Genomic DNA, 13,287 nt, shown 5'->3' with positions numbered 1-13,287 from the left:
TATATAAAAGATTTCTTACTTTTAAGTAAAAGATGTGCAACTTGTGGATAATATTAACGAGCCTGTATGGTATTAGATAACTCGTCTAATCTGTAATGTTAACCTTTTCTTTTCACTGCTTCCTTGTACTTTTCAGAATCGACTGCAGGATAGCATTGAGTTATTTCGAAAAATTGGTACAAATCGTTATTTCCAAAGCTGTTTGATGATTTTGTTTTTGAATAAAATGGATCTCTTCCGGCAAAAAATACTCTATTCGAAACGTCATCTTAGGTAAGATCATAATGTCATTGCGACAATCTTCTGGAGTACTAATGATTTATGAATATACCTAAAAAAAAATCTAGCTTCAAAAGTCTGCCAACTATCAACAGTACTGCAAACAATAGTATGCATTACATACAAACCTATACAACCTATCTTTTTACTTTCCCAACCTCAACTTATCAATATTAAATGATTTTCATATTCTCGTTGAATTATTTCTTTATAGGTATTACTTCTCCGAGTTCCGAGGACCTGATGAGAATGTTGACTCCGCGGCTTTATTTGTGCAAAGTAAACTTTTGACGGCTACGCAGCGTCCCGTTTTTCCGCATTTCACTACAGCCGTTGACACAGCTAATGTGAAAGCAGTCTTCGAAACTGTTCTTACTACGATACTTAAAATGAATATTGACGCTTATCAGCTTTTATAGCCGTTGAGTTCCGTTGCCACGTGTCCTTCCATATAAGTATCGAATACAGACTGCACAATAATTTGAACTCCATTTTCATTACTATATCATCTAACACTAACAATAGGAAGTGTTATCATACGAAGTTAATCATTTTTCCAATAGTGAAACACACAAACCAGAAACGAGGATCAGGATCGCTATCTATTAGCACACAGTCAATACCGATAACGAGATAATATTGTCGCAAAATGACCAAGAATTCATACTTCTTTTCAACATAGCGCCCTGAATAGAACATTAGTCATCGTCCTGTTTTATCACTATTAGTAATAACATTTTTTGTCTCAACGTTGGCAAAGGATGATGAAAGAAGTAACTTATAAGAAGTGAACGAAACTGCGACAGTTTTCGATGTGATTACTTCGTAGCCTCGCACGCCTGTTGGGAAAACCCAAAATAGATTCTGCAACATTTCCCCTGGTAATCTCTGAAGCAATACCTGAAGATGATTTTGAAGATTTCTTTATAGATATAAAGGATATAGATAATATTCGGTTCGAAATTGCACGTCATTGTGCTCCTGCTACAACATCGCACAATTATTAGTTACGAATCATCTTGAGTCTCAATAAATACATTTTAAGGTTACACGTTTCACTTAACCTGCCAGCTACTCCTGTCGCTTAAAGCACTGGTGAATTTTTTGTGTACATAAATACAGTTTTTGTATACATAAATGAACGTAAACACACAATACACTTTGGTAATGTAGAGGCAATACTTCTAAATTGTTCGAAGCATACGTGCGTCATGAATAGAATGCTGGTAGATGCTATATATAGAACCTTAAGTTTATATATATAAATATATATATATATATACGTTTCAAGAGTAAAAGTAATTCATTACTTGAAACCATGGCTACAACCATATTTAAAAAAAACGCCACATCGACCAAATTAAAACGTCGAAATCAACATATGATGTTTTTATGTTTTTCGGTTTTGTTACGCACATAGAACTCGCGCAACAGCCCGCTGAAGTAGCGCAAGAAGAACGATAATCTGCTTTACATTAGAAGATAAAGAGATATGCTGATTTGGTATTCAATGTCTGTTTGTTATATCGTGTACGACATTTATTATAAACCAAGGGAAGTTACTTTGAACTAATCATAGCCATTTTCCCAACAATAAATTACTTATTTGTTTACTATTTAACCGTGTTTTAAAGAAAATCCTTGATTGATTCGTTGGCGTGCGAGAAATTCTCTTCTGATGTTAAAGCTATTATCTCTATATACTTTTTACACGTATTTTAGACGCGGCTTGTGGATAGTGATAAAAAGACCGAACGCGACTTGCACTATTTGGACGGTCACACATACGCGAAAAAATAAAGGATGTATCCTCTTTAAAGCAGACCCTATATATAAAGGCATGTATTTATGTATATCACGCACTTAAGTTAATAAATTATATATATATATATATATATACCTCCATTACTAAGGTATTGCAAGCTAAATTTATTGAATGAAAATCGTATACGATGATTTAATAAAACTATGACTATTTATTTTTGCAAATAAAAATTATTTTTATTCAACCATTTGATCACTTTTTTTAGTAGCAACGCTTACATATATTTATTACGTAGCCGTAGTCAGCCAATGGTTGTTGTCGTTGTCGACGTAGAAAATAATTTTAAATTTGCTTGTATGATATTTGTTGCAGATTTAGTGTGACATGCAAAAATTTGCCCGCTAGTCGAATATACTACGCGTACATTTTTATTATATCACGCATAAGCAGTCGTTTTTCTTTGCTTCGTTTTGTGTTCGTTTGTAAGGGCTGTTACAAACGCTTTCAAAATTAAAAAAATTTAGTTTGCTTCTACCGCTTGCAGTTGAAGCCCGCAAATACATTCATAGCACGCATTGCTTTTTGTGTATCACCGCTATTTTTCTTACCATTAATAGGAAAATAATATAACAGTTGCGATATTCACTGTTCTGCATCAACTGGCGCAGAAACATTTTCTGATATTTGCGATAAAATCACAAGATCCACTTATAATTTGGAACCAGCCTATTGGTGACGTTGTTCATATGACTGGGTTGTCTCTTCATGAAGCTGAAAGTACGTTAAAAAATCGACGCATTCAAATCATGTTAATGTTAGTTAGATTAAGTTAATTCACATTTCCTTTTTGGCCACTTCGGTAATTACCGATTCGATCGCCAATGTTAGCATACACCAATTATACTACCTTTATACTACAAAAATGACCATAGTTGTTGTTCACTTGGATTCGCAGAATCCAGCACTAAAATGAAATGTCGGAAGCTATGTTGAACGTCATGTTTACTTGAAATGCATTTTAAAAGAAATATCGCGCTTCGATTGCATAAATACTACAGACTGTCACGCTGTGAGAAAAACGTTCATCATTCACTTCTGCTTTTCAGTGCAAATGGGTCTGTTAGCTTAGATATTCGGACTCATCGAGTAATAGTAAAGACTATGGCACAAATTGTTTGCACAAATGTCTGTTTGGTGCGAAAAGCTGATAAATGCTTAGGGTACAACTATTTGCGATCTATTTTCTATCCAGATAGAACTAAGAATATAAGCTTTTAATACATAAAGATCTCTACGCGGTTAACCGAAAATTTGCCGGATACGATAAAAAAATTACTTGGCCGTTATTTCAGAGATTTTCAATCTACAAATGATAAATATTTAATTTCCAGTAAATTGACAAAGAAAAATGAATAGAAGCCTATTGAAAGACAAGTCCTGGCAAAAACTGCTTTCTGCTAAACCCATTTGAATTTTCTGGTTTACAAATTAATACCAACATCTACATCCGCCAGCTTTGACTCATAGGTACGAAACACACCAAATCGTATTTTATCCAAAATAAAATGTGACCTGGTGACGCTTGAGTTCGATTTCTTGGCTTCCACTAAGCTAGTTTAGAGGTAAAAGCCAGCAACCTGAACTGACTGAATTTCATAAAATTGAGAAGCACCAACATATACATAGCTTACCAATGATACAAACAATCGCAGTAAACAAGCTGCATATACATTGAACAATACAGGGTTACTTTTTTTTTTCATTTCTGCCACTCGATTTACGTGTTAAAACTTACACGCACAGAAATAAAACGTTAGAGCAAGGTGCGGACGTACCTGAAGTGTTTCCGTGATCTCTCTAGCCAGAGCGTTAAGCTTCTTTTGAAGATTATTGTGGAGTTGGTTTAGCAATTGAACATTCCTATCTTCCCTCCTATAAATGAAGATGGTTAACAAATTACCTACCTTATTATAGAAATCACTGTGAACATGTGTTGTTCGTCAATGATTGTTCAAAATAAGATTGATTACATGAAGAAGTAACTTTATTCTTGTGTTCCATTAGACACCACTCCAGCACCCCGGAAGGATATATATTTCAATTGGAAGGTCTATCGATAGTCGGCAAAAACGTAACTGCACTGACCCATTGTACGGAATGCTTTTGGCAAGGTCGCTGAAAAAACCGCGCTCGAGCGACGCAGCAGATCCTGGTTGGGTTCTATACTCCTGACGCGCATCTTCGCCCAGGTTTACTACTCGCAGACTTGCCGCCTTGTAATTTAAAATCAAAACACACAAATATAAGCATACAGATGTCCTTGTACTGAAAATATGATAAACGGCTTTTTCTACAAAGGCAGGCTCTTCTTTACACACAAAAAACGTCGGTACTACTTTTCCTCGCATGATTCAAAAAGCATGATTCCTCGATTGTCAAATCTGCAAAATAATCAACTTATTTACAGAAAATTTTTTTTGCCATGTCAGTAGGATCTAGCTTTAACCACAGTTTAACCATGTTATTTATAGGTTAGGTTGACAGAGAACGATATGTAGAAGGCTTTCGCGACTCGAGAGTTTACACGAGTACAAATCTTACACCAAGTCTTGATCCGCCATCGTTTTGAGGTGTAACTATATGAAACGAGTGATCCATCGAATGTATAGAATAGTTGTCATTAAACGTTGTCGAAAATAGGCCGAGCACAAACGGCTGCCCGCACGAGGCTTTAGCCAAGGCATTCGATATGACGTGCTCCCTGTAAGTAGCCTAATTCAACAGCAGAAAATAACCCATCATTAGTACGAACAGTTAGGGGTAGTGAATCCAATCATTAGTACGATGTTCAACAACCGAAGTGAGGAAAACGACAGCCATAACCGCTATAAAAAGACAGCTTATAATAGCTTTCTTATTTTCGCTTCACGTTTATGGTTGATGTCACATATAATTTATGATATTCGACGAAGTGTATATATACGAGAATTCAGCTTTATCTAAAGGATCACGTCTAGAAAAGCAGTCGTGGAAGTTTTTATGAATGCCTGCAACCAACCAGTGACTTTCAAAATGACTAAATCGACGTACCGTGAGAGGCAGGTTCCTTCGAAAACAATAATAGCCGATTACCTTGGCTCCATTTAAGCCAGCTTCCATTTCTCTTAGAGGATCGGGTAAAAGCTTAAGGTTCTGATCATAGATCTCGAACGGCTCGAATTTAATAAAAGAGCAGACCTCTAGGAACGCAAAAAATGAGACAAAAATTGAACAATTAGAAGAATCCGATAATTTAATTATCGTCCACATCCTTCAAATGAGTCACAGCCATCTAAAAAACCCGATAAAAAACTTTAGCTGTTGATAATAAGAAAGATGAAAATCGATAACAAGGTGTCATGCCTCTTCCTATCTTATTTTCCGATGGTTAAGACCGATTGCAAAAACGTACGTGTGAAAATTTCACAACCCACAGTTGTACAGCACTGACAATAATGTGCAAGAACATTCAACTATGATGAATAAATAGAACTTTCGAATTTAGATTTTCGAAAAAATTTTCTAGAAACCGTTGTTATCACATTATTACAAAATTCTTTTTCTTGGAGAAATGTTTGCCACGCTCATTTTCCTTAAGAAAATTAATAAACTTCCAAGAAATGATAATTCAGGAATCTTTAACAAATTTCTACAAAAGTGACGCTTTACGTAGAAATCCGTATTGGAAACGCTTACAGTATGAACAGTATTGGTCTGGTGCCGAGAACTTAGATAATACATGCGAAAGGCTTAAAATCTAACACTAGGGAGTGTCAGCTGTCAACTACATCACGGCAAAAAAGTTCGATTCTCTATTATACATAATATAATAATATATATAATACAATAAAATAAAAGAAAAATATACATAATATAAAAACAGAAAAGGCAATAAAACTCTTTTTTTTTGTTTTCGGTGCCTAACATGTTCTACAGTCCATAAAGTCCTAAATGCTTTACGTAGAATTTATTATGGATCGAAAATTAGGATGGAAAGAAACTACATGAGAAACAGAGATGCCATTTAACTTTTATCTTTTTCAGGATTTACTTAACCTGCCGATTCAGCTGAGTTAAACTTGCTTCCACAATTTCTAAAAATAAGCTGAATTTATGGCGCGTTGTCGAACCTTTTTTCCATTTCGAAGTGAATATATGCAGCAATGTATTTGGGCATTTCTGCAACATAAGATGTATTCAAAAAGAATTTTCTTTTATTATACAAAAAACTGAGCGTTTACATACTGAGGGTGACTTCATTATGTTCATTAACGGCAGCCTGATCATTGATCTGATTGACGCGTCGTTCACTAATTTCGCCAAACAAGAGGCCCTCCTGTAATGCGAAACGGTCAATGAATGATTAAAAAAAAGCAGCAGTTAGCTTATGCTCTCCCAATTATATATCAAACACTATAATACGTATGTCTGTATTGTAGCAAATGGTCTTATCACGTGTGTCAGTTGGTGCATACTATTTATCTATTTTTTACACGCTCTTAATTAACGTCATGCATGGATTCCATTTCAGCTTTAGATCAACAGGTCTCTCTGGGACTATATGATTAAATCAGACAGGTGAGGAATTCGTAATCAAGATACAAAAATTCTACCTTCTGTTTACCTTTTTAATTTTTTCTGTCAGGTTAAAATGTCAGGTATCCATAAGAACGCTCTGTTCAGTTGGTGCCCCATAATGTTGACAGGGTTGAAAATAAGTATGTCTATCAAAACAAATTTGTAAACGTCTTAAACCCTTTGTCTTAGTCTACAGACGGTATTTTTCATAAATTATTCTACTACAATCTAATCGAGATGCATAAGCAGGCATAAGTATAAAAAGATAGATAAAGCACATTTCTTGTCTTAGGTATTTAAGACGAAAAACATTGTTTATTTTACCTAAATTGTGCATAACTTCTAAATATTTAGGTAGGAAAAAGGTATATATAAATATACAAAGATAATAGAATTTATTTAAAGTGACAAGTACGGTTCACAACTGTTGTGAACTACGCGTATCCACGACGTGTTGCTTACAGAATGGACTTTTAGGATTTTACACACATGTACGTCGCAATCGCAAATATCTATTGCAGGAAGTAGCTAAGTTTTTATGATCTTCTGTACAATATTATATTCCTAGGAATTTACTTCGTAGAATAATTACAACACAGCAATACGTTCTTAGCAGACCTTTTGCCTAAAAGAGCTACCTATCATTAAAATTACGTAAAAGCATATGATAAAACTACAACATATTTTTCAATCTGTTCTTTCAAATATGGGAAAAAATATAAGCCCAACTAGCTGTGTGAGATGATGCTGACGAACTTAAGACCAGCCAGTGATTAAATGATTACCAATAGAGAGCAATTGCCAAATGTTTGAAATATAAGAGGTATTCACGTAAAAAAAAGGAAATACCTGATTGTTTGGGCTGACCGCATGTTGACGCAATAATTGAGCAAACACGGGCCCGCTGATTGACACCTGCACACTCATCTTCGCCACCGCTATCTCTTTTGAAGTCGAAGCTTACTTCGAGATATATCACAGCAGAAACTAACAACCTCACTAATATCTTGCTTACTTGAATTCTATTTCACCCCCATCAAACGAAAAGAAAAAAAATAAAGGCAACAATAAATGAATTCGGTCGATTATTCATGCGCTGTTTACGTTTATACATATCAACAACACAACCAGATATCAGTGAAGAGATATATTAAAAGAAAAAGGCGTACGGTTGTTTAATTTCGTCTGCTCAGGCCTACTGCATAGCCGACTGTAGCTATTGATCAACAAAGAAGATCTGACCTGTTTACGCGCCCCGATTTAGATGGCGGGTAATATATGCGTTACGTTTACGGTACTCATTGAATAGGCGGTGCTTCGAAATATTAAAAAATAGCTCTTTCTCGTTCACTAATTAATTACATTATTCCTTATTTTTGTAGAGCATCAAAGAAATCAAGCGGCTAAAATACCGAATGAAACGAAATCACTATATTCTGCAATTCTGAAGAATTCAATAAGGATACACAGTTTCGCAATTTCGCCGGAACTTCTCATATTGGCGCCAAAACCCGCGCGCCGTATACCTGGCAATCGGTGGCAACTGTCGAACGAGAGTCAAGCACTAAGAAAAAGGTAATTTTACGATAATTTTTAAATATGACATAGCAATTTTTAATGTATAAATGTAAGCTAGATGATACGATTCGAGTGGGGAGATATGGTTCATTGCAGACTACTTCCAGGTAAGGGAGGTACGCCCCTTTAAACAGTCCTTTAAATATCTGTAACTATTTTCAATAGCACAAGATATTAAATTCGTAGTGGAAACGAGCATCATTGTCAAATATTTTAATGTACTAGTAAACTAAGTAAAGGTGTTCCACGTAGGTATTTATATGCTGTGAAAGGAAGACAAGTTGGCTAATTCGGCATAAATCAGTATAGATGCCCCGAATAAAGCAATTTCAATAGTCGCATTAGATTTCAAAGCAAGATGTTGTTTGTCCCAAAACAGAAGCTGTCTATTGCATTCGTAATGCGTATACTAGCGAACTGCTTGATAGTTTAATAGCTTCACTGTTAAGAAATCCGAAGGAGTGACAGTTAAGCCCTCCCAGGAACAGATTACAGCTGGTACAAGAATATCTAGACCAATGGATGAGCCAGATAAGTATAAATATGATCTCTAGCTAGATAAGTGTAAATATGGTGAAAAATATACATCTTAAAAGGTGATTTAAGATATTAACGGAGAAGTGAATCTTATCACCTCAGTATGGTAGTTTTTGCACAATGGCTTTTACAACTAATTTCCATTTAATTTAATATATCAGCCACGGTTCGTTTACGCTGCCTGTGTCGAAGAGGTGCACAGCTAACCAACCACTATTTCATATCACAGTAGTGCCCTGGTAACTAATTGCTATTCGCGCGATAGCGCGCTCGTAAAGCGGTTGTCTAGTAAACGCGCGATACGCAAGGAGGTCTATATTCGAATCCGGGCGTATACACGTTTGTTCTGAGCTGGAAGCGGCCAACCATCAGAAGCAATGCCTAACGGGTTAAATATCCGAGGTAAAATTCAGAGCAATTGCCTCATTGTATTGTCGCGGCTCTTTACCAGTCTACAGGATGGACGTTTCCGATCTTCGTGCGGGCCCGTCGCACGTCAAGGACGCGATGGGCGAACAGTGTCAGAAAATGTTTCAGGAATTTCTTGAAGAATGGGTGGATGAAAAAAATGCAAAGAAGTACACGGAAGAAGCGTTTCTACTTCTCAAACCTGAAAGAGATACACTAACTGTCAGTATGGCCGATGTGGAACGTTTTTCCCAGAACCTTTCCAACGTCATTATTGAAGAGTATTATCGAGTAAGTATACAGTTTTTTTTTAACTCTATTTGGTCCAAGCTTACGTCCTAGCATGTCACGCAGACGAAATAGGACTTCTTGTTATATCGTTTGCATCAACCTGATGTGCAATTCCAAATATGCACACGGTACTCAAAGCACTCGGTGATATTTATATGGTATACTTATTCCCTCGCGAGATTTTATGTGAAATCTATATGAAAACAAACAGTAAAGATTCAATATTACTGTATATTTAGGTGTATCCGTACCTTTGTCATGCTGTGAAGAATCTTGTTCGCGATCGAAGTGACAGCCCAGTCGATAAGGACTTTTATGTTGCCTTCACCGAAGTAAGTACAGCACACAAGGTACGTGAGATGACCATGCTGCGATTGGGTTCGTTGATCAAGATTACCGGCCAAGTCGTCCGTACACACCCCGTACATCCGGAGCTTGTCTCTGGTACTTTCCAGTGCCTTGACTGCCAAACATGGATTCCTGGAGTGGAGCAACAGTTCAAATACACCGAGCCCTCTATTTGCCCCAACCCGGTCTGCAATAATCGTTCAAGGTGCGATTAAAATACGCATTACTGACATAGGATAGTTGGAGTGGCTTTATTATTATGTAACTATCCCAGATCTGTAACAATTATTTATAGTGTAAATTTAGAGACTTATAGCAATGACGGAAGTTGAAGGTAGCCAAAGCTAGTAACGTTAAAAAATCCATTTTGTCGTCGGCTTTCCGCGATGGCATCCAACTTACCAGATATATTCTCCACATTAGTCATATAACCAATGGTTTCCAAATTATCTTTAAGTGACTCGAAGGTTGTTTTCCTTGTTTGTAATTTCGCAGGTTTTTGTTAGACACGTCCAAATCGAAGTTTGTGGATTTTCAGAAGGTTCGTATCCAGGAAACACAAGGAGAGCTGCCCCGAGGAAATATACCCCGCAGTGTTGAGGTTGTGGTTCGTGCCGAGGCCGTCGAAACGGCACAGGCCGGAGACAAGTGTGAATTCATCGGTATGAATAATGTGTTTATTAACTGAAATGCTGTTAAATTTACCTATTAAAACCTCGCTCACATAATAGTGCTAAAAACCCTTTCCCATCTTTAGTGGTGCTTAGCCCAATCCAACGTTTGACATCGTGAATACTAAACTATTTAACCGTGTAAATAATAAGAGGTTAGATATGTTTACGAAATTTACCATGTAACAATTGCATGCCCACCGAATGTTTCAGGCACTCTCATTGTTGTACCTGATGTAAGCAAACTGAGCACACCTGGTCTGAAGGCAGAGCGCGCTAGTAGCAAGCAGCAACAGGGTTTTGAGAATGAGGGAATCTCCGGTCTTCGCAATCTTGGCGTTCGAGAAATGGGCTATCGTACGGCGTTCTTGGCGTGTACAGTCGAGCCTTGTAATACAAGTATGGCAAACCGCCACGACGATGGTACTGAATTGACACCGAACGAAGTTCGAAAAAATCTCCAGCCTCAGCACTGGGACAAAATCTACGAGATGTCGCAAGATCGCGAGCTATACAAGAACCTTTGCGACTCCTTGTTTCCTTCAATTCATGGCAACGACGAAATAAAACGTGGCATCCTCATTATGCAATTTGGTGGCGTGCCCAAAAAGACCGCCGAAGGCACAACGCTTCGTGGCGATATTAACATTTGTATTGTTGGCGATCCTTCAACTGCCAAGTCCCAGTTTCTCAAACAAGTTGCCGACTTTACGCCACGTGCCATCTACACATCAGGTAAAGCCTCGACGGCATCCGGCCTCACAGCTGCGGTTGTTCGGGACGACGAAAGCCACGAATTCGTTATCGAAGCTGGTGCCCTAATGCTTGCTGATAACGGCGTGTGTTGTATTGACGAGTTTGACAAGATGGACCCAAAGGATCAGGTTGCGATTCACGAGGCTATGGAGCAGCAAACGATCTCGATCACAAAAGCCGGTGTCAAGGCGACGCTGAATGCGCGTGCCTCGATTCTTGCTGCTGCCAATCCCATTAATGGGCGTTATGACCGGACGAAGTCCCTGCAGCAGAACATTACTCTGTCCCCGCCTATCATGTCACGGTTTGATCTGTTCTTCGTTTTGATCGACGATTGCAACGATATCACTGACTACGCCATTGCACGAACTATCGTTAATTTGCATCAGACTGGCATGGAAGCAATGGAGAAAAGCAAGGTTTACACTCGCGAAGAGATCCAGCGTTATATTCAATTTGCTCGTATGTTTAAGCCAAAAATGACTGAGGCAGCTAAGGATTATCTGGTTGAACAGTACCGCCATCTTCGACAGAGAGACTGTGGAGGTGTGTCCAAGTCAGCGTGGCGAATCACCGTACGTCAGCTCGAGTCAATGATTCGTCTTGCCGAAGGAATTGCGCGCATGCACTGCCTGGACGAAGTCAAAGAGAAACACGTCAAAGAGGCATTTCGCCTTCTTAACAAGTCGATTATCCGAGTAGAACAGCCTGATATCCACCTTATCGAAGAAGAAGAGGATGAACCTCAAATGGACGTCGACATGGAAGACAAGGAGAACCAATCGATGGATGCCCAGGCTGGTAGCCAAGCAAAACCAAAACGCCATCTCTCTATTCATTTCGAAGAATATCGCGCAATTGCTAACCTTCTCGTATTTGCTATTCGGCAAAAGGATACCGAAGAGGAGGAAGGTACAATGAATAAGGAAGAGCTTCTAAACTGGTATCTCGAACAAATGGAAAAAGAAATCGACGACGTTGACCAGCTAATGGCTAAAAAGGAGCTGTGCGATAAAGTCATCGATCGGCTAATTGCCGACGGCATTCTGCTAAAGATTGGAAAGGTCGGATTGAGGGGTGACGGCGAAGAGACGCTTGAGCAGCCCGTCATAGCGGTCCATCCCAACTATGTTGCCACCGACTGAAATGAAAGCTAACATAGGAGCTTACGACAGAGTTGATCTCGTGAACCACGTCGGAGGATACGTTGGTGCGATATTTACGTATGGATATAATTATACTCTTGTACAGAGTAGTGCACGTCCAAATCTCAAGGACAGTAATTTGGTTTAGTGGTAGGGTTCGTCAAGTAAACGACCGATAGCAAGAACTGTGATCGCGAATATGATTTTTAGTTGACCACATTGTTGTATATATCTCCGTTACTCTTTTCGAAAACTAATAGAAATAGCATTATATGCTTATCACAAACTTCAATATCATTCAGAGAACATACTGATGAAGAAGAAAATACAAAAAAATACAGTATGTTTTAGAAACTCACTTCCCGTGAGACAATTGGTATGCAGTGATGGCGCTTTGCGTATGCATAGTTAACGTTGTATCAAAGATTTTGAGTCATACGGTGCCTTATTATCTTGGCGAAGACAACTAGTGCAGGTAAGTATTCATATTGAAGGTCGTGCACCACTTCATTATAAAGAATGCTATTTTTATTACAGCTAGATATTTTTAGAGAGAAATCTCATCAATATACCACAAAAGCAACAAATATCGAATTCGTTAACCGGGCATCAATTATCTTGCCATTTAGTTTTACCTACCATTAGTCATGTTTAGTGAAAGCTGTCCAAAAAAGAAATATGTAGAATAAAACTAACAGAAAGGTGATACACAAGAGTTTCTAAGTTTATTGAGAATTATTTTCATCGCCGGTTACATCAGGAATGAATATGAATAGTTTTTTTGTACCAGTAGCTGAAGTAGTAGAAGTAGCCTAAATTACTTAAATGCTTTGCAAGAAAACGACTATAGATGTATCCATTTATAGGTCTATATATTGGTTAAGCAAAAAAA

The 13,287-nt window shown here is 37.8% G+C and overlaps 3 protein-coding genes across 6 annotated transcripts in view; 2 read left to right on the top strand and 1 right to left on the bottom strand.

Annotated features, from left to right (window-relative positions):
• Positions 1-2,288, top strand: part of LOC111250713 (guanine nucleotide-binding protein G(o) subunit alpha-like) — a 21,961-nt gene extending 19,673 nt beyond the window's left edge. For all 3 annotated transcript variants that reach the window (XM_086991148.1, XM_022806328.2, XM_086991149.1), the window contains 2 exons: positions 137-273; positions 494-2,288. In XM_086991148.1, the coding sequence (XP_086847274.1) occupies positions 137-273; positions 494-698 (342 nt within the window). In that variant the 3' untranslated portion in view covers positions 699-2,288. The remainder of the gene's footprint in view (positions 1-136; positions 274-493) is intronic.
• LOC111250714 (BRCA1-A complex subunit Abraxas 1-like) lies at positions 2,232-7,834 on the bottom strand. The gene is made up of 7 exons (XM_022806329.2): positions 7,511-7,834; positions 6,329-6,419; positions 5,135-5,283; positions 4,646-4,816; positions 4,190-4,317; positions 3,880-3,976; positions 2,232-2,815 (listed from the first exon to the last, which is right to left on the bottom strand). The coding sequence occupies exons 1-7, from the start codon at positions 7,586-7,588 to the stop codon at positions 2,771-2,773; spliced, it is 759 nt and encodes a 252-aa protein (XP_022662064.1). The 5' UTR covers positions 7,589-7,834; the 3' UTR covers positions 2,232-2,770.
• A 199-nt stretch (positions 7,835-8,033) lies between these two features.
• On the top strand, positions 8,034-13,108 carry Mcm6 (minichromosome maintenance 6). 2 transcript variants are annotated; one of them, XM_022806327.2, is made up of 5 exons: positions 8,034-8,236; positions 9,228-9,475; positions 9,715-10,028; positions 10,319-10,485; positions 10,708-13,108. In XM_022806327.2, exons 2-5 carry the CDS (start codon positions 9,236-9,238, stop codon positions 12,393-12,395), a joined length of 2,409 nt encoding a protein of 802 aa, XP_022662062.1. In that variant the 5' UTR covers positions 8,034-8,236; positions 9,228-9,235; the 3' UTR covers positions 12,396-13,108. The 2 variants fall into 2 exon arrangements, with proteins under 2 accessions (XP_022662062.1, XP_086847269.1); XM_086991143.1 differs by lacking the exon at positions 8,034-8,236 and adding an exon at positions 8,325-8,346.
• Positions 13,109-13,287: the final 179 nt, after the last annotated feature.

The sequence above is a fragment of the Varroa destructor genome, unplaced genomic scaffold (assembly GCF_002443255.2).
Source record: "Varroa destructor unplaced genomic scaffold, Vdes_3.0 BEIS01000005.1, whole genome shotgun sequence".
NCBI lineage: Eukaryota > Metazoa > Arthropoda > Arachnida > Mesostigmata > Varroidae > Varroa > Varroa destructor.
The sequence above is the reverse complement of the archived record's forward strand: the minus strand, read 5'-3'. Positions and strand labels throughout refer to the sequence as shown.

What these genes read in the sequence shown, in the direction of transcription:
- LOC111250714 (XM_022806329.2), bottom strand. Translation starts at nt 7,588, where the DNA reads ATGAGTGTGCAGGTGTCAATCAGCGGGCCCGTGTTTGCTCAATTATTG. An exon ending in ACATAATGAAGTCACCCTCA is followed by an intron (nt 5,284 to 6,328) that starts GTATGTAAACGC and finishes TTGCGTTCCTAG; the next exon opens with AGGTCTGCTCTTTTATTAAA. An exon ending in ATGGCGGATCAAGACTTGGT is followed by an intron (nt 4,318 to 4,645) that starts GTAAGATTTGTA and finishes TTAAATTACAAG; the next exon opens with GCGGCAAGTCTGCGAGTAGT.
- Mcm6 (XM_022806327.2), top strand. Translation starts at nt 9,236, where the DNA reads ATGGACGTTTCCGATCTTCGTGCGGGCCCGTCGCACGTCAAGGACGCG. An exon ending in GTCTGCAATAATCGTTCAAG is followed by an intron (nt 10,029 to 10,318) that starts GTGCGATTAAAA and finishes GTAATTTCGCAG; the next exon opens with GTTTTTGTTAGACACGTCCA. An exon ending in AGACAAGTGTGAATTCATCG is followed by an intron (nt 10,486 to 10,707) that starts GTATGAATAATG and finishes CGAATGTTTCAG; the next exon opens with GCACTCTCATTGTTGTACCT.